Source organism: Bactrocera latifrons, unplaced genomic scaffold (genome assembly GCF_001853355.1).
Source record: "Bactrocera latifrons isolate USDA-ARS-PBARC rearing strain unplaced genomic scaffold, ASM185335v1 scaffold_46, whole genome shotgun sequence".
Taxonomy (NCBI): Eukaryota; Metazoa; Arthropoda; class Insecta; order Diptera; family Tephritidae; genus Bactrocera; species Bactrocera latifrons.
The window spans coordinates 1,725,712-1,753,364 of NW_017537112.1; the positions used below are offsets into that span (position 1 = coordinate 1,725,712).

General features: G+C 34.5%; 4 protein-coding genes across 11 annotated transcripts in view; 3 read left to right on the forward strand and 1 right to left on the reverse strand.

Annotated features, from left to right (window-relative positions):
* Window positions 1-1,131: 1,131 nt before the first annotated feature.
* On the forward strand, window positions 1,132-2,273 carry LOC108973153. 2 transcript variants are annotated; one of them, XM_018940210.1, is made up of 3 exons: window positions 1,132-1,235; window positions 1,299-1,771; window positions 1,846-2,273. In XM_018940210.1, the coding sequence occupies exons 2-3, from the start codon at window positions 1,305-1,307 to the stop codon at window positions 2,000-2,002; spliced, it is 624 nt and encodes a 207-aa protein (XP_018795755.1). In that variant the 5' UTR covers window positions 1,132-1,235; window positions 1,299-1,304; the 3' UTR covers window positions 2,003-2,273. The 2 variants fall into 2 exon arrangements, with proteins under 2 accessions (XP_018795755.1, XP_018795756.1); XM_018940211.1 differs by having other exon boundaries at window positions 1,190-1,235; window positions 1,296-1,771.
* A 497-nt stretch (window positions 2,274-2,770) lies between these two features.
* LOC108973154 (cullin homolog 1) lies at window positions 2,771-6,876 on the forward strand. Of its 5 annotated transcripts, none has more exons than XM_018940214.1 (4): window positions 2,771-2,897; window positions 4,133-5,134; window positions 5,212-6,246; window positions 6,312-6,876. In XM_018940214.1, the coding sequence occupies exons 2-4, from the start codon at window positions 4,280-4,282 to the stop codon at window positions 6,711-6,713; spliced, it is 2,292 nt and encodes a 763-aa protein (XP_018795759.1). In that variant the 5' UTR covers window positions 2,771-2,897; window positions 4,133-4,279; the 3' UTR covers window positions 6,714-6,876. The 5 variants fall into 5 exon arrangements, with proteins under 5 accessions (XP_018795759.1, XP_018795760.1, XP_018795761.1 ...); XM_018940215.1 differs by having other exon boundaries at window positions 2,771-2,891; XM_018940216.1 differs by lacking the exon at window positions 2,771-2,897 and adding an exon at window positions 2,917-3,131.
* Window positions 6,877-7,837: 961 nt separating this feature from the next.
* LOC108973140 (probable lysine-specific demethylase 4A) lies at window positions 7,838-10,949 on the reverse strand. Of its 2 annotated transcripts, XM_018940193.1 has the most exons (4): window positions 10,561-10,949; window positions 9,634-10,495; window positions 9,313-9,563; window positions 7,839-8,630 (listed from the first exon to the last, which is right to left on the reverse strand). In XM_018940193.1, exons 1-4 carry the CDS (start codon window positions 10,805-10,807, stop codon window positions 8,602-8,604), a joined length of 1,389 nt encoding a protein of 462 aa, XP_018795738.1. In that variant the 5' UTR covers window positions 10,808-10,949; the 3' UTR covers window positions 7,839-8,601. The 2 variants fall into 2 exon arrangements, with proteins under 2 accessions (XP_018795737.1, XP_018795738.1); XM_018940192.1 differs by having other exon boundaries at window positions 7,838-9,563.
* A 3,124-nt stretch (window positions 10,950-14,073) lies between these two features.
* The window catches only part of LOC108973139 (putative inorganic phosphate cotransporter), a 17,088-nt gene continuing 3,508 nt past the window's right edge, over window positions 14,074-27,653 (forward strand). Inside the window, exons 1-2 of one of the 2 annotated variants that reach the window (XM_018940191.1) lie at window positions 14,074-14,369; window positions 25,364-26,034. In XM_018940191.1, coding sequence (XP_018795736.1) covers window positions 14,315-14,369; window positions 25,364-26,034 — 726 coding nt within the window. In that variant the 5' untranslated portion in view covers window positions 14,074-14,314. Of the gene's footprint in view, window positions 14,370-25,035; window positions 25,286-25,363; window positions 26,035-27,653 lie in introns of those variants that run through there. The other variant, XM_018940190.1, reaches the window with a different exon arrangement.

A 27,653-nucleotide genomic window follows, 5' to 3' on the forward strand; every position in this document is an offset into this window, starting at 1 on the left:
TATTAAAAACACACATACATACATGCATACATAAAACTAATATGAAATTAATTAAAACTTGAAAATACAAATCGATCAAAATGTCAACAAACATACTTACATGACACCTCTATATGTGTTTGTATATAAAATTTTTATAAATTTTCGTTATTTTCTTAAACGAAATGCATGTATGGCAGCAGTATTGTTTATAAATTATTCTCTATGTGATGCTAGTTGTTAGGCTGTACAATAGTCGCATTTTTGTTTGCCTTGTACGCGCTTAAGTAAACACTTACACACACGGTATATATACATACATACATACATATGTGGTAAGCATGTTTCAATAATAAAATATTTTTAATATAATTCCCACATGTACATAAATACATATACATACATGCATAAATATAAATAAATARCAATATATACATGTACATAAAAACTAATGAATGTTCTTATGAATAATTTCGCTATTATGTTATTTACTAGTGTAAATGTACATACATACGTGTATGTACATATATTAGTTGTCGTTCTTTTGGCAAGCCGCAAGAGATATTCGATTATATAAATGTGCACGCATTATAAAACATTTAGTTTCCATATATGTGTAATATTTAGTTAAAAAGTCTAGACCATAAATAATTAAACAATATTAAATTTAATAATCTACAATAAATCATGGTGTTTTATTTGAAAGAAAGGTATTTTTAARTCGCTAAGGTGAGTTTGAGGACAATACAGAAACTAATGGTTTTTTTTAAAGGCGCTCAGAAAAGCGCTACATTATTAAAAAATACTATTTTCAACTGAAATATTTGTTTTAAGCTTTAAAAAAATCCAACTAGAAGCACATATATTTAAAAAAAAATCCACCACATTGTAACTGGTAAATATATGCGTACTTCCAAATGAATTACCACAAAACAATTGCATACACTACGGCGCTAGTAAATGTAAACAAGAGTCAGCTGTTCGGTGTAGCCAGCAACTGTGATGAAAATAATTATAGAATTTCATTCCAGTTAATATATTCGAACCTTTTCCAAAAAAAAACTTTATAAAACAAAACAAATATTTTAAAAATAATTTAAAAAAAATTATAAAACGTAACGACAATGTATACTGTCAAGTTGAACAAATTCATCAAATGCTCATAGGCATTCAACATCTGGCCACACTACTTTCGGCATAAAAATATTCAATTCACTACAGGCGAGTATGTTGTGTGAGCTAAGCAATTTTGTTGGGTAAATAAACAATCAATTAAATATTTCTCAAATGTAGCAAATAAAAGTAAATTTTTTCAGCAGCATAGGATGGCTAAACTGAAATTAATGGATTGCTTTACACTACTGATTGTATGCTTATATTTGCTAACAGTAAACGTCTCTGCCGGGAATCAAACAAAAAAAAAAGATTTACACGATGATAAGGCATTTGTGAATGGAGTAATCAAACTTCCCGAGAATGAATTGCATCATGTTGTCACCGATAAGAACATTAAAGAAGAGCCAGCACATGAAGAAATAACAACAACGAAAAGTGAGCATCAAAACGTCGCGGTAGGAAAACAACAAAAACTGTCACCTGTGTCGCAGGCTGAGCCAACGATAGCACCTAAAGAGCGTTTTAGTCACGTAGTTGAAGAAACGAAATACAAAACCAAAGATGCCAATCTCGATTATGAAGATGATGATTTGCCCGGTTCGTATATAACGGGGTTCTATATATTTATTGGCCTTAGTATGTGCGCAATGCTCTTTATTGTGGTACGGGTTTATAGGTAAGTGCTTTTTGCTTTATAACAAACCACCCACCAACACACGTGTTGTGAACATGTCTTTTATTCTGCCGAAGATTACGTTTATCGAGAGCTGAACGCAGGTACGGTGTACAAGGTGATCGTAGTACGCATGAACTGGTACCTCTACCCGTTTCTATTGAGGATAATAATAGTGAGGATGAAGATCATACTTTATTCGAAGTGAATCGTCAACAAATTCGAATATTATGAGTATGAATTGCATCAAAATATTACTTACATAATGGAACAGAAAAATCGTTTGGTTACAAGGCTATACAATGTTCTGGTTTTTGAATTGTATTTATTTATGTTTTTGAGATCCATATATGTTAAGTTAGATTTGGGGAGCATACYGCACTCTCCATTTTCCGTGGTATATTATAACTCTCTACTCGAAACAAATTTGTGATACTAATAAAATATTTATGAATGTACATATGTACTCGAAGAAGATCCAACTATAAGTGGGTCGAAATATAAATACGTTTTTGATTTAAAAGTTTCTAACTTATTAATAGATACTTTTTTATATTTTTTTATTTTTCGACAATCRTTATTGATAGCACTAAGTTACAAACAGTATGTAAATCTGATTTTATATTTTATTTTATTTTGAGATGGCAATGTTAACACATTGTTTTTTTATTACTACAACTTTAAATAAGTTAAATAGGAAATTTACCCATAACACCTTTTTTATTAAGGAATCACTTAAGAAAAAATTTATAGCAGAATAATTAAGCAACATTGGTAACAACGTATAGACTTGCCACACTCACGCTATTTCATTATATATATTTAATGCCTAATCTGCTTTTTCAGATAAATATTGCTTCTTTAAATTCTATTAAATTCAAAAATAGTTTTCAATTTTTTTGAAGTATATGTTAAAACTTAATTGTTTACTAATAACGACTTCAATTATTGCTACGAAAAGAAAAAATATGGCAGCTCACAATAGCATTCCAGTGCTTGGAAGCAACTCTATGCTGTCCCATCTAAGAAAAGCTAAACATTAAAAATGATAATTTCTATTAGTTAAAGTTGGTAGAAGTGAGCTGTTGTATTTTTAATAACATACATAATTTAACATTGTTTTGTAAGTGTAAGTGATTTATAGGAAGTAAATAAATGTGAAGTATCTATCTTGTTGTTTCATGTAATGAATATGCCCTAAACAAGAATTCACTGTATTTTGATTTCGATGATCGTGTGTCATCGTGTTTTGAGATAGTAATTTAATTTTTGTATACAAAGAGAATTATGCGTGAATTATTAACAATACAAATTTTTAAAATATTGAAAATAAATTAACGAAACTAAATTAAAAGTGTTAAAGGTAACTAATAAACATTGAAAACATAAATTAAAGAAATATRTAATAAGCGTGCAATGTGAGATTACTTCAGAAAAAATCCATTTTTGTTGGTGCCCATTTGTGCATGTAAGCAGCTCGTGTGTATGTATGTACATATCTGGCTTTTTCATGATTTTCAGTCAATTTCATTGGATTGGCATAAATCGTGAAGTAACCATAAGGTTTAGAGGAGAAAATGTGATATTGAGCAATTTAAAAAAATTTACGAAGCCAAGCAACTGCGCCGAGGTCACAAAATTGTTGACCCCAGCAAAAGTTGCGAACCTTTTATAAATTAAATAGGAAAAAAATTAATACCAATTTGATGCGAAGAGTGCTGTTGAAAAATCATTTTGTTTCTCTTTCTTATCATATTACTTCCTCATTCCGTACGGAGTTATTTCATATATGTGAGTGCAAGTGAGGAAACTATACTGGTATCAGGTAGCGTTAATTGAATTGGAAAGTTGGAAGGCTGTTGCCATATGTTTTTGTGTACACCACAAAGAAGGAAAATCAATCTTTTCTGCAATAATAAAACAGTTTCTAAATGTGTAATAACTTGTGGAGCTAGTAAATATWACTAAACATTAATTAGATATTAATATTCCAAGACAACCCTAAAAAATAATGGTAACAGTTAGGAAGGTGTATTCCACGCATATATTCAATTTTACGTGCTACGGTATTTTCTTTCAATACATTTTATTTATAAATACYCTAAACACCACTGGTTACATTTTGCGTTTAAAATGTTATCCCATTTCAGTTAGAACGGTTTAAGCTCACAAATTTATCCTGGTTACAGGCACAATAAACAAACAAATTTAAACAAATAATATTTAATTGGAAAATTTGGGAAAGCGACTTTTCAGTGACCGAAGACTATTCAAATAACGAACGAACGAACACTACTTCAAATAAACTATTTTTTTTAATTTAATATTTATTAATTTTTTTTTTTCATATATTTTATAATGCAGAGATTTTCCATCATAAATCCATTAAAAATAAAGCGTAATAGAGCCCCAAAAAGACAGGTGCACGAGCAGCRACCAGCAACGTTAACGTCTCAAACTGCGACTTCTACACGCAACGCTTCTTGCGCATTTGCACCCGTAGCCAAGAAAATGCAGCGTCCCAATGCGGTAGTGAAGCCAACAAGTCTCGATGATATCTGGAATGAATTGGAAGATGGCATTAAACAAGTGTTTCAACCAGAAAAGTCGAATCTATCTACTGATCGTTATATGCACCTGTACACATTTGTTTATAACTATTGTACAAGTGTGAATACTGTGCAACGTTCTATGGTTCGTGCAGGTGGCGCACAACTTGTTGGCAAAAAATTATATGACCGTCTAAAGGAGTTCCTTAAAAATTATTTAACTAGATTACAGAAAGCCTTTGAATATATTCAGGGTGAAGAAATTAGGCTGACGCACTACACCAAGCAATGGGAATCATATCAATTCTCAAGTAAAGTGCTCAACGGTATATGCAGTTATTTAAATCGGCATTGGGTGAAGCGAGAATGCGAGGAGGGTCAAAAGGGTATATATGACGTATATCGACTAGCATTGGTTACGTGGAAGGAAAATTTATTTGAAAATCTAAATGAATCCGTTACAAATGCAGTACTGCGCTCCATTGAAGAGGAACGTAATTCTCAAACTATAAATCGTCACCTCATAAAGAGTGTCATAAATTCTTATGTGGAATTAGGCTTTAATGAAGAAGATACAGATTCAGATAATTCCAAGAAATTATCTGTATATAGAGATCACTTTGAGAATAAGTTTATACTGAAAACTGCTGAGTTTTATAAAAAGGAATCGGAAGTATATCTGAATAACTCTTCAGTATCTGATTATTTAAAGCACGTTGAAGATCGCCTTGACGAAGAAAGCAAACGAGTGAATCGTGACGAGTTTTCATATTTACATGAGAGTACACATAATATATTGATAAAGACGTGTGAACAGGTATTATTTAATCTATTAATATTAGTTTTGTATTCATTAATAACAAGCGAAATTTGGATATATATATCTTCCTACAGGCTTTGATTGAGAAGCATTTAGTTAGATTGCGCGCTGAATTTCAGAAATTTCTTAATGATGATAAGAATGATGACTTGAAACGTATGTACAGTTTAGTAGCACGCAATCCCGAAAATTTAACCGATCTAAAGCTATTACTTGGCGAGCACATATTAGAGCAAGGTACTGAGGCCATAAAGAAAGCCGGCGCTGAAGCAGCAAACGATCCGAAATTGTATGTGCAAACCATATTAGAAGTACATAAGAAATATCATGGGCTCGTGGTCATGGCTTTCAACAATGATAATGGTTTTGTGGCTGCACTTGACAAAGCATGTGAGAAATTCATCAACTTAAATGAAGTGACACAGGTGAATAGCGCCAATAAGTCGCCAGAATTGCTTGCCAAATACTGCGATTTATTGTTGAAGAAATCTTCCAAGAATCCCGAAGATAAAGAGCTCGAGGACAATTTGAACCAAGTTATGGTTGTCTTTAAATATATTGAAGACAAGGACGTTTTCCAAAAGTTCTACTCAAAAATGCTTGCCAAACGTTTAGTGTATCATACATCGGCTTCAGATGATGCGGAGGCGATAATGATTTCGAAATTGAAACAAACTTGTGGCTACGAATACACAATCAAATTGCAAAGGATGTTCCAAGATATTGGTCTCTCCAAGGATTTGAATGCTAGCTTCAAACAGCACTTGGTGAACGCAAGAATACCACAAGAAATTGATTTTAGCATTGAAGTATTGTCATCCGGTTCATGGCCATTTAATCAGAGTACCACATTTTTGCTACCCTCCGAATTAGAACGTTCCGTACAGCAGTTCAATGAATTCTATGCAAATCGGCATTCAGGCCGCAAACTGAATTGGTTATATAATCTGTGCAAAGGTGATTTGGTGACCAATTGTTTCCGTAATCGGTATACATTGCAAGCAAGCACGTTTCAAATGGCCGTGCTGCTGCAGTTCAACGATCAAACTAAATTCACTTTACAACAATTGCAGGAAAATACGCAAATTAGCTTAGAAAATCTAAAACAGGTAATATTTACATATTCCACAAATTCCAACAAATCGCATTACAATGTATACATACTTTTCAACAGGTGCTACAGATTTTGATGAAAGCCAAACTGCTAGTGTGTGCGGACGATGAGAATTCACTCAATCCCAATTCTGTGATGGAGCTATACTTGGATTATAAAAACAAGAAGCTTCGCATTAACATCAATCAACCGCTTAAGACTGAGCTCAAAGTGGAGCAAGAAGCCGTACATAAACACATTGAAGAGGATCGCAAACTGCTCATACAGGCCGCCATTGTACGTATTATGAAGATGCGTAAGAAGCTCAATCACACCCAGCTTATTACCGAAGTACTCAATCAGTTGGCGTCTCGCTTCAAACCTAAGGTGCAAGTGATCAAAAAATGCATTGATATTCTAATCGAAAAGGAGTATCTAGAACGTATGGAAGGACAAAAGGATACTTATAGTTATTTGGCTTAAATGTTTTACTCAAATCACTGCAATCAGCAGTTGCACATACACAACTCGTGCAGGGGCGTTGAGAATTATTTCATATTTTTAATTTTTTTTTTTTTTTTTTTGTTAAATTAGCATTTTAACCAATTTCAAACTTCACGTAACGCATGTTACATTCAAAAATAAATACGAATAAGTTAACTAATTGAACGCATGACATTTGTAATTATTGGAAAACAATAATTCTATTTTGACTTTTCAATAATATTTCAAACAAAAAAGATCATGTCATTCAGTTTATTTCGAAGCGTCATTACTTTTTGGGCTTACTATTTGTTTTTAATCATAAAATCCATTGGATATGTAATGCAAATAATAAAATATAAAAAATTAGCAATTTTACATTTATTTTAATTTTGTGTGGGTTCCCAGAATTTTCACTGACTTCGTCGCTTTCGGTTTTTCGCTGAATTTGTAATCGGAGTTCTGCACACCAGGCGAACATAAATGCAATGTAGGTGACACGAAGTGTACTTCTGGAACTTACTTCCAACGAAGATTTGAATTATTGTTGTTAAACGCCTGACTATGAAATATTCGATACCTTCCTACTTTTCATGATCGCCTGTRCGCAGTTGAAAGAACTACAAACAAACGGAATCAATCAGCTCAGCRGCGCTCGCTGTTTGTATGAGAAACGGTGGGAGAAATGTATTCGGAATACCAGGCGAACATAAATGCATAGCAGAGTAACGAAAAATCGCCCGATATGTACTTCCAGGAATTTATTTCCAACATGCGATCATGAGATGAAGCAGAATAAGGATAAAAACAATAGGAATCAGTGTTGGTAAATGCTTAATCGATTCAATTATATTAAAATTAATCGAATTGATCAATTTCTAAAAATTTGAAATAAGTTACAATAAAATATATTCTTCTTCTTAATTGGCGTAGTCACCGCTTAAACGATTATAGCCGAGTTAACAACAGCGCGCCAGTCGTTTCTTCTTTTCGCTACMATATAGCAGGACGGGAATTATGAGTGAATAGATTACGATTTCCAAATATTACCTGCGACAACATGAATATTATAATATACGTAGACATCAATTACTGCTCCAAGTCTGAGCACTGTATTTTATTTATTTATTTTTTTTGTTTTTTATTTTACAACTTTTATTACTTTATATTATATAATACATATGTATTCTTCTCGAACCAAACATAAGTTTAGTTGTGAGTATTAATTTATTAGAAATACACAACCTAATGTCTTTTTTTGTATGAAAAATTTATATATAAAAATATTTAAACTGAATATGAGGATACGACACTGTTCGTTTGAGCAAATCTCTTGCAATTTTTTTAGTGGCAAAAAAACCAGAGATTTAGAAACCATAATCCATGGCGGGCCGTTCACACAAAAACTGTCTCAAGTAACCGAACACCTTGAATTTCTTTATCGGGTAGGACTCTATGYGTAGCCTTGGAAGACCATCAATTCAGTCCATACTTATGTGTACTATTCTTAATARCTAAATAAACCAAACATATGGTTATGATACAATTTCACATTCTTTTTACTTCAACATAGGCCCATAACAAAAATTATAAAGGAAAAATTGTCAATTGGTGTTTTGTATGTTTTACTCAATCAATTAGTGATTTGAGAAGGACCCTTAAATAATTTTGTTCGACCAAATAGTCGTTCTAAACTAGGTAAGAATTTTTAATGATGAGAAATATAATTTGTTTTGACTTTCATTAAATACAAAAATGGTCACAAGAATTAAGTAACATAATTACATAAATTTTAAACATAGTCGTTATATACACACACATTTCGACGCACTGTATGTACATAATACTAATGTTCACATCTGGAACTGTTTGTTCTTTTTTTGTTCTGTCACATCATGTGATTCCTGCTCGAAAGACCTAAATTTAAATATACATTTGTTAAAACATATATATTTTTATTAAATCTAAATACAACTTTTAAATAATAACTCGTAGAAAATTCACAGAGTCCAAAAAATCAAAAAAGTGTATGTTATTTAACATTAGAAAATATAAAATATTGCTCAAAATGGAAAATTTTGTATGGCCAACGATGACAGCGAAAAGTAATGCCAAGACTAGACTATGTGAACATCCTTTTAGAAAAAAATAATATTTTTCCCGCAATTGCAGATTTGTTTAACAAATCTCATAAAATAAAACGAAATTGGCAATTACATACAAACGTAAAATTAATTAGTGTTAATTTTAGTGCTACAAATCACTAACCATTATGGATAAATGTCAGCAGTTTAATATAACCCTACATACAAACACAAAATATATTAATATTATATAAAAAAGCTCGTTTAATGTAAAGGCTTTTGTAGCATTTACAGCATTTTTCATCGTTTGTTAGAACTGCTGACATATTTAATATCTAATGGCATAGCAAATCATTCCTTATGCATATAGATATAAAAAATAAATAATCAAAGTAATGTTAAATAAAATAAAAATCTAACTTGAGACTAGTCCTCATCATCCAGCTTTATAGTTTTCGTTTGAAAACGCATCCTTTTGGTATTTTTGATTATGCCGTTTGTGAGCAGATTCTTACCTTCCTTTTCACATGGTATGTTATTCCAAAGTTTTTTAAGGCGCACCACTGCTATGGCATTAAAATCTAGATTTTTGCTGCTAGCACTATCTATTTTCGTTAATATAATTTTCGGCACTTTGGCAAAACACGCATTGGTGGTGGGGTCTTCTGGCACAGCAAGTGAGGTGCAACCACGCTTTTGCTTGGAATCCTTAGCTTTTGACGTTGAGCTTTGTGATGCTACCGACTCCATTGATTCAGACTGTCTTCTGCATATAGTAAGAATCATCAGTTAATTTTATCAAAATAAAAATATAAATTGCAAAAACTTCTTCTTACCTCTTAGAATAGTAATATTTGTTGATTGTGGGTGGTGGTGCAGCGCAAATTTTTCCAGGTTCTTCTGGATGACAACCATAGTCGATACCTTTTAGCCAGTTTTCATAACGTTCTGGCTGGAATCGCTGCACAAATGTTTCCATTGATATTTTCACCATATCCTTCCGACAATTACAAATGCTGGCACGCTTACCATACTCAATCCAACGCTTAGAACCGAAATTAGTTGACTCTGCGCCATTAAAACCATGATTGAAACCAGCATGATAGCCAAAAGGAAATGTTATCATAATTTCTCCAGCTTCTTGTGTTACTTTATTGAACGGTATTTTATTCTGTCGCAATACTTGTGGACTTATCAGTGTCATTTTGTGACGCAGAAATGCGTTACAGTTTTGATAGTTTTCATAGAAAAGTCTATTCGCCAACTTTTCTAATCTCCGGCCATATGCGGGTGGTATTGCATACCAAGTCTTTGGTGCACCAAAGTGRAGGTAGTTTATTGAATATAAATCCATATCCTCTGTATGCCARGCAAAAGAACTCTTCCACATACCAAAATACAGATAAGCCGTATTTACGCCGTCAATTTCAATACCGTAATCTTTGTTCACGTAATTCAGTATTGTGTCTAAACAATTTATATTCCAAATTCGCAAATCCGGATCACTTAAAGAACCTTTGACATCAGCCGCATAAAATGGTGCTATATATGTCACATTTTTCCAATACTTTCGTTCCAAATCGTCGTAGTCAAAATGYCGTGGCGTTTGATAACGTTCTGACTCAGCCATTTCTTTAAATTGTCGCAAAGTCATAGAACGTTTCTGCACATTGATTTGCTGATATTCACCTTGTTTACCTGTAAAATTAAGRTATGCGAAAATAAAAATAAGAGGTGCAAATTTGTGGTTGCATTTTGTTTACCTGATACCACTTGACAAATTGGTGCGGGTATTGTCATATTTATATTGTCTATATTATAACCGGATTTCCGTGGCACCCATTCTGGTGGTGGTATAATTTTTGCTAGTCCGGCTAAGTTTGCACCACGACTTTCCATGTATTCGACATAACTTGAGAAATTCTTGAATTCCTCATAGCTGGGACGGAATGTCATGATCCTTGGTATTTTATTACGATCATTTTCAGTGCAGCCCGAATTAAGGGACATTGTATGACACCACAATCAAATTCTTTTCTATCAAATTTTATAATTATGATATTTGAAAAATTTTATTATTATGTACAACAAGTAATAGATGTATATTTATAAATCAGCTCAATGTTTTCACTGGCGTTTCTGAAAATTATCAATGCAGAATATGCAATACCAGCTGTTATACACAAAGTCGCATTTAGTGTTGCTCAATAAGCATTGTGAAAATCTACTAACTTTATAGTAAATTATTAATTACTTACTAAAAGTTAAAATAAAGGAATTTATTTAGTTTTTTTTTAATAAATATAGTTTATATTTGTCTTAGCTTTTAAAATTAAATCTAAAAAATAGTAACACAATTATCAGTATCTGATTCATACCATGTATAATTGAAAAAAAAGTAACATCTCTGGTATAGTTTTACAACATAATTTGAGGAAGATACTAACTGAGTCGACTCGTCTGAGAAACTTTTAAGCCATCTTCGGACGTCTTAAAAACATGCAATACCTAAAATGATGGAATAATACCGTTCTTTTTTTATGGCATATTTAATACGCTAATTTACAGTACTTTTGCGGATATCATGTTAAAGGGATTTTCTTTCTAATTTGGGTTGCTAAAACTTAAAGTTATATTATCCCATTGTCCTCTTGGCACATCAGTGACAATTTTTGCCTTCAGTTTTGTTGAGTAGTGTAATTATTTTTAAAAAGGAAGTCGGTACATTGCATATTTTATATAAGTGAGGAGAGAATAACTGTTATATGGAGAATACAACGTCCACCCTCTCTTCTTATCGTTCGATTTCAACCCCTTTTTAATATATACATAGATAGTTTGTATGTATGTATATGGGGTGCCACAATATTTACACCTTAGCAAGTTTGGTTCATATTTGTACGAGCATACATACAAATGTAGCTTATATGGAATCTATCGAAAATTGGCCATAATTAAGCACTTTTGAACTACATGGTTCGTAMAGACTCAGATGCAGCATCTTTTCTTTGACAAATTTTTTATTTTCTTCAATATTTTTATCAGTGGAATATACGGACTGTTTGGCATCTTTTCGGCTTTTTTATAAGACTTTATTTCATTTTAGTCGCAAAATTGAACGCAAAATTCAAGAAGAGCTTGCAAAATCTTTCGGATCCTCAGACACCCAAGTTGTCATTTTAAAACGTTGAAAAGCGGACCAGTGGCTTAACTACAACTTCGGGCGCCTGGGGCCAAGGATGTTCTGCCGCCCCCCTTTATCCTATCTATCTACAAGTTTCATAAGGTGGTTCAAACAAAAGTGAATTTTTACAAAATATGTRTCTTCGATATTAAGTATATAAAATGTAGGAACTAGAAGCCACGAAAATTCTGAAGTTCCAAAATTCTCACAATACGGTTTTTGAGGAAATTGATAGTAAATTTACAAGATATCTTATTAAAAGCCATAGAAAAACCCCATTTTCGCCCTATATTTTGTACACTTGGGATATGGTAAACATTGGTATGCGTGCGAGGTAAACGATGCAGCATGATTGTATCGCTTACTGCGATCGATGAAAATTAACACGGCAATGTCCTAGGGAAAGTAACAGATCACCCCTTTCGCTTACCATAGGGACGAAGAATTCTTCGATACCAAAATTAACGAAGAATTCTTCGATGCTAAGGTCAATAGTAGAATAGAAAAAATTGCTTATTAATTTGCTTTATTTATGAAAGTGCATGTATGTATTTGGTTATGAAAATAAGTATTTTTGTATAAAAATGAATGATTTTCTTTTAATTTTGCGGCTGAGTCTCTTTTTGTTTTTTCCAAGCAATGAGACTTAAAAAACGGCCTTTGGCGAGTCTGATGATTTTAAAATATGGTGAACATACTCCCAATTGGTGAAGCTTTCTACTTTTACACATTCCAGTGCTTCACTTTCGTCACTTTTAATTAGTCTTCTCATATGCCTTTTCGAGAATATTTTTTATTTCTTTATTAAAAGTTTAACACAAAAATAATTTCATGAACTTGTACTTGTTGTTTATATATTTTATTGTAACATTTTTCATGTACTTACTTGATATTAAATATAAACGCAGTAGAATTTAGCCTCATAGCTTACTTTTATGCATTACCTGGTCTYGAAGAATTCTACATAGAATTTTCTTCGAATCATTCTTCGAAGGAAAATGTAAGCGGTGAACCATTATCGCGCTGGGAATTATTACATTGTGAATGTACAACTCTTTATCTTTTATAATAAATTTTGTAAAAAAAAAATTGTTCAATATAAAAAAACAGCGAAGATCGTTTTGCCGCCTCCAAGATGTTTAACTTGCCAGAAAAAGGAATAATGTTATAGCTTTAGATGGACAATTGATTGATAAATGAGGAATGCACCGCGACCTTAGGTCTATTGTGCCTTCTGCTAAATCGCAAAGACTCACCTAGCCCCGGCATATCGATAACGCCCAATGTTATGCTGAGCGCCAGCGAAGCGATGCGATCCCTATTTGGAAACATGGATCCAAGCGCCTTTAACCTGCGTCTGCAGACTTCTGTGCAGTCGATTAGCAAGTGTTCTGGTGTTTCAGGCTCCCTGTCGCAGTACCGGCACGAAGCTAGGCCCATGTTGTGTTACTGCTTCTTCAGCTTGCAGTGTCCAGTGTAAAATGGAAAGCCACCGCAGTGTAGGGTTCACGTGCTACCATGTTAGTGGATGCTGCGGGGCTATACCTTTGTGACCGGGCAGATAAGGTGCACTTGGTTACTTTTTAAAATTTTGAAAAAAACGAACCATGAATATAGTTATAGATCCTATACATAGTTACATTTATGAAGATATCTGACTAACATAGGAATGTTACACGAAATATTTTAAATTAGAGTTAACATGCAACGCGCAATTCAAAAAACACCTTATTACACCTAGTAAGTTAAAACTCCTACTGAACTGAGCATGAGATGTGTTATACTAAAATAGATATAAATATAGGCTCTAACCTTCTAAGAGCAGAACTGCCAATTATGTATTCATACATCATTTTTTAGCTGAGTATGCACATCCGCTTTGTGAGACTCAACGCAATCTGGCTGTACTACGATTGCAACGATTCCCTTTGAAATATGACGAAGTTGTAACTTAATCACTAAGTATTGATATGCTTAAGATAAACAAACGAGTATAAGTACTAAAAGTACATATGTACCGATCTAACTGCAGACCTGTTATCGTTATAAATTAAGTCAAGTGCACGGTTAGGGTTTTAGTCGCTCAGTGACGCCCTCCAAAGATGTGGCGAGTTTGAAATTTGCTCCCGAAGTATAATACTATATGCATGTATATATAAAGTGCGGTTGAATAACTGTGATCTCAACTTTAGTCGCGTCGAAGTTTGTTTTTTCGTGAGATTGAAGCATTTAAAGCCACGGTGATAAAACACAATTAAGCAATAAAATATTATATAGTRGCAAATATAGACAGTGTGTGTATTACCCGAATAAAAGAGACTAACGTGACGATAATGGGCTTTAAAAAATCCATGAATGTGCAGGGATCACTGGCTGAGAATGAAAAACGTAAGAATTTTACTTACACATCTACTCACATACCTACATATAATAAAAATATACATACTAAATGCTTATTAGATATACAAAGCAATAATTAAAAATACGAGTTTTAATGAGAATTTAAATTTACCATATACATACATATATAGTGTTCATTAGAGAATTTTATGGAAATGCGTGATAGCCATTCAAATTCTTCAACTAGATAAAGTCGTTATTTTCTTTAAGAGAGCTTTTTATTGGTCACGGGGAAGGAGAAACTATTAGAAGGATGCAAGAAATCTTTGCTAAATAAAAGGAAAAAAAGAAAAAACTTTAACTGCAAAAAATTGTTTTACAATGACGTGATTTTTATCTGTCAGTTTGTATAGCTCAGTCTTTATAACAGATATATGCTACAGTGTTTCGATATCGCCGGTTTTGACAAATGCATAACTACTTGAAAGAAAGGAACACATGGAAAATTTAGGTCGATATCTCAAAAATTGTGTTTGTGTGTATACAGATAGACGGGCAGGGTTAAATCGTCTCAGCTCGTTCTTTGGTCAAAATAAAAACCGTTTGGTATATCTATGAAGTTCTTTATACCTGTGAAAGTACATTCGATGCCACTTTGTATAGAACTCGACTTCTTTGCATGGCCACAGTCTAGACGCTGAACCCGATTTTCGACAGTTTTCAAGCATACTACTGCAATTTCACGTTTGATATTCCCACGAAGTTCATCAATCGTCGTGGGTTGGTGGCATAAACCATATACTTTACGTAGCGTCAAATAGCACGATCAGCGGCCAAGTCAATTGGCCATTTCATGAGATAACACATTCACCAAACTTGATTTTCAATAAATCGATTGTGACATTCGCTGTGTGGCTTGTGACGATGTCCTGTTGGAACCATATATTGTCTAAGTCCATATCATCGAATTCCGGCAAAAAATATGCGGTTATCATTGAGCGGTAGCGATTCCCATTTACAGTAACGTACCGGTCTTGATCAGCACTGATGAAGTACGGCCCAATGATGCCACCCTCAGATAAACCAAACCGTATTTTTTTGAGATGCAATGTTGACTCATGGAGTGGACGTGTGGATTTCTGCCTGACCAATAACGCATATTTTGCTGCTTAAGAAGCCATTCCGCCAAAAATGAGCCTCATCGATGAAGATAATTTTTCGATGAAAATCCGGATCATTTTCAAGTTGTTGCTCAGCCCAATTCACGAACATACGACGATTCTGGTGGTCAAGCAGCTTCAGTTCTTGCGTCAGTTTGATTTCGTAAGGATATGCAAAACTTGCCACCACGACGTCACAGAGATGCCCAACGCTTGAGAACGACGTGTGAGAGAATGATTTGAGTCTTCCTCAATTGATGCGCTAGCGGAGGCAATGTTCTCGACACTACGGGCACTTCTTTGCCTCATTGGCACGGGAACATTTTGTCCTGTGCCTGTGGATTCAAATTTTTYCACTAGACGCTCAATTGTTGATCTGACAGGACAATTATGACGACCATAAATTGGACGTTGCGCTCTCAAAGTTGAGGCCACTGACTCCAAATTTCGGTAGAAAATTTTTATAATTTCAACTCGTTGTTCAACCGTATATCTTTCCAGGATAAAATGGCTAGCCTTACCAAAAAAAAAATTTCAAAAGAGCGGGAAAAAATATGGCGTCGTTTGCTGTCCGTATCGGTCTACTTTTGTAACATCCCTATTGAAAGACTAGTAAGCGTATGTAGATTTGATGAGATGAGATTTGAAGATGCCACTGAGATGAGTGGCAACCCTGCTTTATCAGTCTCTTTAATGATATCAATTGCCTTTCATGGATCTACTCACTTTGGTAAAGTAAATAACAGTTGTCGGAATGAGAAACCAATAAAGTAGTAAGAAAATATTGGAAAAAATATCAATAAAATTCAGAAAAAAATATATATATTGTATTTTTTTCGAAACTATAGAACTTGTATCGAGGTTCTATCTCCGCATTAACTGCTTGTATATGAATGAATAGAGCAGACAATAAGTAAATAGTTTTAAGTGTATTATAAGTGCAATTTTAATATCTTAATTAGATAGAGAAGTAGTAAAAAGCTGGACATACTGATGCTATGAGGACTAGCGCGTTCGTTGATAATATAAATAAGAATGAATTGTTTTAAATGTTTATATTCTTAATCGATTATTCACAAGTTCTCAATGACAAGTATGCAAATTAATTATATAAGCACATGCGTTTTAATTTATTTAATTCTATATAGTATATATATAAGTGAAGTAATGCAAAAGCGGTCCCAGGGTGGGCGACGGTTCCCTAGAGGGGGGGTTTTTAGTGACCTGCAAGTGGCACATACCGCTGCTGTGACGCTGTCTCTTATACACATCTAGATGTGTATAAGAGACAGATCTTATTCAATAAACAAATTTTGGTTTTAAGTAAAGACGCGCGCGGTAGTTATACTTTTAACCTTAACAAAACAATAAAAAATATTCCAAACCTTATCGATTGCGATAATAACATTTAAAAATTCAGTTATAATGTTTACGCCGTTTTGAAGACTCTCAGCATTATCACGTAATTGACTTTTAATTTATAATTATATTTATATGTAGTTTAATTTGGGTTTTTGCTGCATTTCATGCATTGGGCTTGCTCGGTCCCTGTTCGATGCAATGTTCAGCTCTTAATGAAGAATTCATGAAAAGACGGTAACTCATACGCCACGTAAGACCGCTGAAAATGTTAAAGTGTGGTTGCTCATACATTTGATGCGGACGAGCACCTTTTCTGGCGAGAATATTTCACTGTATCTGCCAAATTCTGGTCGATATGTTCATAAAATACTCAACCAAGGCACAAAAAACAAAAAAAAAAAACAAGTTACAAGTGTGTTCCTAAGTAAATAGGACTTTTTGAATGTAGCGCCCCCTGGAAGCGCCATCTATATGTCGACTGGTGCGTTAGAATCTGCTATCTTTATCGAGTGTCCAGTGAGAATTTAATTACACTTCATTGATTGGAAGTAAAGTTATTGCGTTTTAAGTGTCAGTATGTTTGTGTTATCAGTGCGAAAATGTGCTTCGAACAAAAAGTCAACATTAAATTTTGCTTTAAAATTGGTAAAACTTTTACATAAATGACGATCAACATGTGGGCCAATCAAAATCCGTGATCACCGAATATTCCATCAAAATTGTACGTGAATTCATCAAAAATCAGCCGAAATCATCATTGAAATGGAATTGAACAACTCCAAACATCGATTTATTGCATTTTGACCGAACATTTTTGCTTACGAAAGGTGTTTGTTTCGCACAAATTGACTGACGACCAAACTCTGCTCAGAATCCAACACTCAAAGGACGATTATTTGACCAAAAATCGCATTTTAACCATTAACCACTCCCCGTATTCACTTGATATGGAACCGTGCGACTTCTTCATTTTTGGAAAAATGGATTTGCCCAAGAARGTTAAGCGTCCTGCAGACGTAGAGGCTATTCAAAAGGCTTTCACCGGCATACTGGCGGCCATAACGGCCAAAGAGCTAAAACACTCGTCCGACATGCTTTTTTACCGTGTAGCTGTATTGAAACAGAAGGAGACTATTTTTAATAAAATAAATTGATTATTACTATTAACTATTTGTTCTCTTTTTTTAAGTCCTCTTTACTTTGGAGCACACTTTGTGCTTATATCTCGTATATTTCTTAGGTATCACACATATTGAGCYCTAAATGCCAAAATGGCAACTGGAGAGGCAAGAATCCTGCACTATGCACTATTCAGAAGCCAGTGGAAGATATAGACCGATTGCAATTTTGAAAACTGATTATTTTCTGTCATATAGCAAAAATTTGCTGATGACATTCAAACACCGTCATATTGGAAGTGGTAYCTTATTACCGGTTTTCGAACAATATCAAAAGTAATTGAATGCGCTGTAAAATAGAAAACACAAAATATTAAATACTTTTTCCCACTAATTCTTATTGACATAGCTTTATAGACATAGCTTTGTGGTTTGTACAATACTTTACATTTCACCTCATAAAGCTTCACATATTACATACTGACTGTAACATCTAAACATGTCTCATCGTCTACTGAGATATTTAAATTATTGGCATTGTTAATGGAGTGAATTAGATCATTAAAAATGTTGATTGGAGTGTCTCAATGAGGTAGGTCAGGTATTTTTTTTAGAAGAGCACTCTAATGGGTTTACATATCTCGTAAACGATTAGCAATAATGAAGATAAGAAAAATCGAAGAATATTCGCACCCAATTCGCATAAACTAAAATTGCTTTAAACTAAAGAAAGTGAAACTCTAAGTCAAAATGTCAGAAACGTAAAATTACCGTAAAGTTATAAAGATAACACTGGAGAACAATGTGAAAAAAATTTTTTCTTTCGATTTTACAGCTGTTTTAGAGTTATTTAAGCATGTTAAATTCAAATCCGAAGTCAGTTTTCTTCTATCACGTCAAGTTTTTTTGCTACAGCTTATAGTAATGACACCACTCCCTGCAGTGTGCTGCTTAGAACATAAAACGGGGTACGCTTTTCTATTGACGGAAGTTTAATTTTTTTATTTGGAATAAGTGAATAGCAGCAGGTTCATGCTTGTGACGACAATCGTCTAGACGGTAATTGGGACATGTATGAACCTGTCGTTGGTGCAGCAAGTTCAGTTTCACACGAGATTGTGTGGTTAGACGTTGTTTGTGCTCATACGTTACGTCCGGTTTTTTAAATAAGGAYTTTTTTTACATTTATTTCTGAGAGCAACTTCTCTTTCCTTCAGATCATGTCTGTCTCTGGCATTTCACGTCGAAGGTGTATAAACAGTGCTGATTCGTTTTGCTATATTTGTGGCAGTTTTACTATTCCAAGTCAAAGGAGAARCATTAGTCCATTTGTCAGGCAACCCTTCTTAGCGTATTTTAAAATAAMAATCGGTGATCAAGATAAAGCTTGGGCCCCTCACAAGGTGTGCAAGCAGTGTGTCGAGAGTTTACGAATGTGGACTGAGGGAACACGTGATAAAATGCCATTTGGTATACCAATGAGTTGGCGAGAGCGCAGAGATCATTCAAGTGACTGTTATTTCTGTATGGTGAAAGCGTCAGGTTATAACAAAAAAAAAAAAATAAATGTAAGATATAAAAATAGATGTAAGATATAATGAAATAAATGTAAGAAGAGTATCCTAGTTTAATATCGGCTATACGCTCAGTGCCTCATTCAGCTGCAATGCCAGTGCCAATTTTCTAAGAACTACCCCTATCAGATATACAAGAAAGCGTGTGTAATGATGATTCAAGCGACTACATGGATGAAGAGTCATACAGTCTTCTTGCTTGAAAAAAGAGCTAAGGTATCCAACTTTCGATCCAGAGAAAGTGARTTTCTGCCATACTTACGAAATAACTCAGGATTTRTGTATTGCTGTAACGTACAAGGTTTGATGAATGTGTTGGGAATTCCAACATATAACGTAACTGAATGGAGTTTTTYCATAAACAGCTCAAAGAGKAGCTTGAAGTGTGTACTATTGCACAATGGAAATGTCTTTGGTGCAGTTCCAATCCAATCCAATTCCATTCTGTTCGTTTACAAGATGCATATGAAGACATAAAGAGAGTAATTTATTTGCTGCAATATGACATGCATAAGTGGATCATCTGKGTTGACCTTCTTGGTCAGCAACGAGGATACACAAAGTATGCCTGTTTTTTGTGTATGTGAGGCAGCAGAGCTCGTGAGAAGYATTGGGTGCAGTCGAATTGGCCGCCAAGATCTGAGTTAAAACCTGGTGATCCGAACATTCTACATCAACCACTTGTCGACTGGAAGAACATTGTATTCCCACCTCTATATATAAAGCTTGGGCTCATGAAACAGTTTGTTAAAACTTTCTCCTCTGAAGGGGACTGTTTCAAGTATTTAATTTTGGCATTTCCTGGACTGTCTTTTGAAAAGATAAAGGCTGGTGTATTTAAGGTCCACAGATTCGGCAACTCGTTAAAGATGAACATTTCATCGAAACAATGACAGAACTCCAAAAGAACGCTTGGTTGGCATTCAAAACCATTATCAAAGATTTTCTTGGAAATACTAGAGCAGAGAACTACATTGACATTGTCAACCAACTCTTGGAGCTGTCTCTTATACACATCTAGATGTGTATAAGAGACAGGATATTTTATATGACTATTGGGAGAAAGAGGGTATTCTGTAGCTTAAAAAGTTGATGTGCTAGACAAAAAACGAGTTTTTTTTTGGATTCTCTCTTATACACATCTAGATGTGTATAAGAGAAAGGATATTTTATATGACTATTGGGAGAAAGAGGGTATTCTGTAGCTTAAAAAGTTGATGTGCTAGACAAAAAACGAGKTTWTTTTTGGATTCAGAGGCCAAAAGTGACTCAAGGACAAGTATTAAATCGAAGTCAACAAAAATTGTGTTCCCCAGTGTAATTTGCCAGACATAAACAATGGAGCATTGTAGTATGAAGGATGCTAACTAGTTGAATGATTTAGAATAAATTTAAAACATTACATTCCAATGAGGCCTTCTTTATACGGTTCGAAAATGGACAAAATAGAACTAGCAGCTCGCCTATTCTACGCATAATTCCTTTTTCGGACTTTAAAATGCATAACATAAAAGTCATAAGGCGTGAAATGCGGCGTCTCTGTTTCAAAAATTCCAAAAATCTAATATTACCTTTCCCTAGCACATTAACTGACTTTCGAAGGCAAGTAAATCAAATTTTCTCAACTCAACTTAAAAGTTTTCATAATTTATTAAAATTATTATAAGCCTTTTCTCATTACCGAGCTCAACTCTACCTCCAAAGGATCCACGTTATCTGGGTTCGATTCCTGTTATTCAACTAACTGAACTATGGCGTTGATGACTCGAGCAAACATTGTCACCAGACAAGGAATTTAACCAAAACTGTAACAATTATATAAAAGCGGGAAAGAATAATTTCAAGTCCCTCAATATAGTATAAGAATTGCCTTTGGTGAGTAGGCACTCGTGTACGTCTTTACACACAGATTTGTTAATTGACGTAATACTATACAATCATATATAGAAATGAGGAGTGTGCAATGAGTCTGAGATGAGTAAAGTTATACAACTTACAAACTCCTAGCGTGTCTGCTGAGCTGAAGACACAGATGAGTGATGCGCCAATGTCATTGACCTTGATAGTATTTAATAAAAAATTAATTATTGCAGTTTCGAGTTTACACTCGCCAATGAAGTAATCGCTGTTATCAATTGAGACATAATTAAGAACATGTTACTTCGGTAATCTAAAATCTCAGCTATAAAATACTACGCTCATAAAAAGTATAAGCGTGCAGTTAAACAAACATAGCAAAGATATGGACATATTGATTCATATTATATATAACAAGTAAAGAAGAGCTAAGTTTGGSTGCAACCGAACATTTTATACTCTTACAACTTGTAAGAATCAAATCCAGGGAAAGATCTTAAGGTGCAAAATATCAACTAGAGGATCGGAATCCAAGCAATTTTATATATATTGGGTAGGTGGAAAAGTCTTTTGCTGACCATTTTTCCCCCTTCTTTTGCTAGAGACATTATTCCATCAGTGTAAAACTTGTCTGGTTTCTCGGCGAAAAACTGCGACAAGTAATTTTCACAGGCTTCTCTTGAAGCCAACTTTACTCCATTAAGGGAGTTCCGCATTGACCGCAACAAATGGTAGTCCGATGGTGCAAGGTCTGGGCTATATGGTGGATGCATGAAAACTTTCCAGACAAACTCTAACAGTTTTTTCCGAGTCGTCAAAAATGTGTGTGGTCTAGCGTTGTCCTAATGGAAGACGAAGGCCTTTCTGTTGATCGGTTCTAGCCGTTTTTTTCGATTGATTGCTTCAATCTCATCAGTTCTTGACAGTAAAATGTAGAATCAATCGTTCGACCAGGCTGGAGCAGCTCATAGTGGATGATTCTTTTCCAGCATAACCTACCATGATCTTTTTCTCATATTATTATCGTATTTAATCCAATATTTGTTTCCTGTTACCATTCGYTTCAGGAATGGTTCGATTTTATTTCGTTTAAGCGAAGAATGGCAGATGTTAATTGGGTCCATAAAACCAAAAGACAATTTATTTGGTACCCAAACATCGAGCTTCTTTTTTTTAGCCAGCCTGTTTTAAATGATTCAAAACCATTTGATAATGAATGTTAAGTTCCTTAACGATGTCTTGGCTGCTTATTTGACGGTCCTGGTCAATCCTTTCTATAATTTCACAGACTTTTTCGACGATASGTCGACCAGAGCGTGGTGCATCTTTCACATTGATTTTTCCAGAATGAAAGCCAGCGAACCATTGTTGTGCTACACGAACTGATACAGCATCGTCTAGGTAAACTTTACAAATTGCATTGCTGGTTTGAGTGGAATTCTTCTTCCCTTTTTTATACAAACATTTCAAAATATTGCGAATTTCTCCATTATTTTCAGTCATTCTTGAACCGCAGTAACTTTTTTTCAACTTCCTCAAATTTAATTTTTTTTGGCGACCGATATCCATTGACAAAATACGAAAAGACTTTTTCGACTACCCAATACACAATATAAGCCCATATCTAACTCCCTTAATTTTAGGTGGTACGTACAAYCGGCATGTGAACAAAACTGTTAAACTCTGTTGCAGCATGTTGCAAGAGTATAAAAACACATACATATGTTGCAAGTAACTATATGAGTCAATTAGCGATAATTTAACAATTAATCTTTTATTGTCTCAGTGCAGTACATATGTATGTATATACCCAAAGTATATGAACATAGATATATGTATGTTGTACAGTGGTACAACTCCGCTCCGCTGATCCACTACAGTTTGATGGGAGTGTGTAGCAGTTTATTGAACAAATGTTCGAGCGCATCTTTGAAAGTTTAGATTGAGCCGGGTTTTCATGTACTCAGATACCACACAGGATAAAAAATACATTTCGTTTATTAGAGGAGGTTCCATTAAAGTGTGATGAGTAACTTAATATTAGACTCGCACTGACAAAAAAAACTAAATTTTGAAATCTTTTAATCTTCGCCATCAAAACAGGTTCCTCCGGCAATACGAGTACAAGTATACCAACACTTGATTAAATTTCCYATGCACTTCATATAAATCTGGACTGGGACTCGGCTTCATTGCCTTTAACAAGTTTTGTGGTTTTGGAGCGCCATTATCCAGCAAATGTTGGGCAGTTTCGACGTCCCATTCATAGTGTCACCCGTGATGAGTTTGATGAATGTAGGTTCCACCCAAAAAGTTTGTCAAAATATGTTGAGTTGATCCATAAATAATATTAAAAACCTCTGATATCTCCCTGAYTTCGATACGACGATTTTCAAGCACTAATTCTTTAATTTTTTCGAGGTTATCGTAATTAATAGATATGGATGGACGCATCGCATTAGGCAAATTGTTGATGACTTTACAACCTTTAGTGGATATTCGATTACGCTCATTACGACATTCCGAGCAGTACGAAGCCGTTTAGCGTATAAAAAACCAAAACCAAAAAAAAAATTAAATAGTTTCATTTCAGCTTAATACACTATTCTCTCCGACGCACCACWTCTTTAACCCGTCTCAAAAATACGTTTTAGGTTGCTTCTAAAGTAGGTACGAGGCCAAACTTAGAATATATAGTAGAATCGGCAGCAACTCCTAGAATAATTCACCCAATTTGACCGTAGCGATAGCGGAGGTTTGAGTTCGTGCGAAATGCAGTGCAAAATCACTTTTTTTGCCAAATCTTTTTTCTGTGATTCAGCGTTCATTCAGTTCAATAACTCGGCATTAGTAGTCCCGTGACCGTCAAGCCCTTCTCCATGTAACCGATATACCATACATGCTTTGAACTTCATATACCGGTGCCAGTGATATGCGGCGTTTTGAGATGCTTACAAACTCACTTCGCTATCTCGCGCACTTTCAATCGGAGTACCCTAGATAATGGACTTGGCGAGTTGTACTTCATTCTAGCCGTTTTTGTATTGAGTATTTCATCGAAAACCGGCGTGAAGCCTTTAAGCGGCATCCAATCCAACCTTGGCTTCACTGCGCAATTCTGCTTCCAAAAAAATACTATTTTACCGATATTATTTATTTTCTATTTGTCTAAGATCCGCTTCCTCACTCAGTTAGCGAGTTAACCAGAACCAGATTTTGACTGTAASCATAATACGAAGCCGAAGTATTCTTTGAGAAGGCCTATTCATCATTGTTGAAAAGTTGAAACCTACATTAACCCAATGAGATGTTCTTTGAAATAACGTGAACGAATMTGACAGGGATCAAGTGGTAAAAAATGTTAATTTAATTATTATTGTCACAATTTGYATACTAGCTTCAAGTAGAACTCAAATAGTGCCTCACTTAAGTTGAAACAACTGTTGCTATATACATAGGTGCAGTTTTTACGCTGCGGAATGTAATCTTTAGTATTTTCAATTCCATGAAATTGAAAACAAACTATTTAGCACATAAACATATTAATTAACGCACATTATCTTTAATATATGTACGATTAATTATTTAAAATTGAAAGTAGAAACCTTGTGAAATCAATAAAAACTGAAAATGAATTTGATCAACGTCAGATCACAGACGGCAGCAGGATCGAGTTCAGCGCCGATCGTTAATAAATAGAAATTATTGTGCTCTTACACATCCAACAAACAAACATACACAAACGATCTTGCGAATAAACAACGGGTGTCATTGAGTTTCATTTGCCGTGAGGACAATGGTTTATATCCTCGTTACAGAGCGCACACCTTTGCTACTCAAAAGCGGCTTTGTGCGCTTGAAGGGAAATTTAAAACTTCGCCGAAAGAAAGATTGTTAGCAAATTGATATTTTAGGATATTTCTTAAATTTAACACATTTCAATTAAAAAACAAATACTTTTCTGCTTGCAGCAAATGCGTTYGGCGTCCGTCATGTTCAGGCGTTACTGATGTTCTTCGGCATGGCGTTCGGCTACTTTCTGCGTGTTAATATCTCCGCTGSCATTGTTCCAATGACGAAGCCTCGAACCACAGGCGACGAATACTATGACTGGGATTCCTCGACAAAATCGTTAATACTGAGCAGCTTCTTTTGGGGTTATGTGGTGGCGCAAGTACCAGCAGGYCTACTCGCMAAACGTTTCGGTGGCAAACCAGTACTTGGCATTGCCACTGTGCTGGCTTCGATTATAACCATGTTGCACCCTTGGGCAGCATCTGGCGGCAGTTGGCAAGTAATATGCTTTCTGCGTGTGTTAATTGGACTGACGCAAGGCGTTCTTTATCCATCGGTACATACGTTGTTGGCCAAATGGGCGCCACGTACGGAGCGTAGCTTTTTGGCTACTTCGGTATATTCGGGTGCACAATTTGGCACGGTGATTATTTTGGCTACAAGCGGTTTCATTTTCGACTCCAGCATGGGTTGGCCGGGTATTTTTTACATTTCCGGTGGTGTGGCGTTGACTTGGTCGATTTTGTTTTTAGTTTTTGGCGCGGATTCGCCAAAAGACTCAAAGATGATTTCCAAACAGGAGCGTGAATATATTGAGCATCTTACAGGCAGCGGTTCGGAAAGTACGGTAAGTTAGAGAGTTTGATTGATTTCTTAAGTGTGATTAACTTTTTTGAGAGGTARGCTTAATACAATATATATTCTGAAAGACTACCTAACTCCGTTATGGAGTATTATGCATGTATGTATTTTCCATTAARAAAATTAATATTGGACAAGTAAGGATAGGATGCAAACGAACATTTTATATTCAAATTCCAAGAATAGCCATGGAAATACCTTAACACAATATTCTTGAGATGTTGATGGTTCCGAAAAACAAAAATTAAAAAAAAAAATAAAAAAAAAGTTGTCAACCTTACCCCCCCCTAAGTTGTAAAACGGTCAAGAAATTGAAAAATATACTATATATCTCATATACTGGCCAACAAATTCGGCATAAGTTTTGTTAGAAAAACGAAAATCATACTACATATAATGGGAATTTGGGTAGTATTAAATACATAAAAAAGTTTCCCTGGGATTAAGGGATCGTCTCAGTGTGACCGTCCGAAAAATTACTGATTTTCTCGAATTTTTTTTATTGTCGAAATTAAGTAATTGGTCCGATTTTTTTTTTATAAATAACTACATTCATGACGAATACAAAATGATTATTTTTATATTTATTCATTGGGTATATAATAGTTAAATAAATTGTTGAAATGACACTTAAAAAAAGGGCCTGTACGATGTCGATGATTGATCTAAAACAAAAATTTCAAAAAGGTTATTATTCAGTAGGAAAGTCGATATCGCGCTATGGAAGCTTTTTTTTTTTTTTTTGTTTTTTGAAATTTGACAAAATGGCGGCGATTTGAACAAAAAGTATCAAATTTGGCCCTYTTTCGACAGTTTTTCATAGAGAAAAAATAGGAAGATTAAAAACAATAATAGCTCCATAGCGCGATAGCGCKATGACGACCGACGCTAAAAATATTCTCTCCAAATTGGAACTAGATATCTTCAAAACTCTTCCTTTGAGCGTAAACACATTTTTGAAAAACATYATTCTGAGAAAAACGCGTTTAAAGATTGGAGTCGCTGCGTTTCCCACTGTGTTCCCTTTCTACAGAAAACGYTGTAGCGACCATAATAATTTGAATTTACGATTTAAATTGAGAAAATGTTTATGACAGTATATACTATCCGATAATGCAACAAAATTAAAATCGATTCTTTGAAAATCTCATACTGAAACRATCTCTTAAGGTGCCACACTTAMWATCACCAATAATRTGGAGTAAAGTCAGCTGGTTGTTCGAAAATCTTTACATGTATAGTAAGTACATGGGGGCTCAGGGAAGTACTGACCCCATTYAGCCTGTTTTTGCTACACAGATTAACTATTGTGATGAAAGGTTTCTTTSTGAATTTCAATYGTATAACCCATTCATTGACCGATAATTCCAGTCAAAAGTCAACGATAGGTACACTTTTATCCCGTTATATTAATTAGTACATTATTTGTGTACTGGAAAGTRAAGGAATCAAATGGAATTTAAAATTGTGCTAAATGGGAAATAGGCGTGATTGTAGTCCAATCCATTTTCACGCTGTGACATAGGAATATGAGAAGAGAGATGTGATGTCATCAAAATGAGGGCGATGCCGCGCGCATCATCCAACTTTTAAACCGGCTAGTAT

What these genes read in the sequence shown, in the direction of transcription:
- LOC108973153 (XM_018940210.1), top strand. Translation starts at nt 1,305, where the DNA reads ATGGCTAAACTGAAATTAATGGATTGCTTTACACTACTGATTGTATGC. An exon ending in ATTGTGGTACGGGTTTATAG is followed by an intron (nt 1,772 to 1,845) that starts GTAAGTGCTTTT and finishes ATTCTGCCGAAG; the next exon opens with ATTACGTTTATCGAGAGCTG.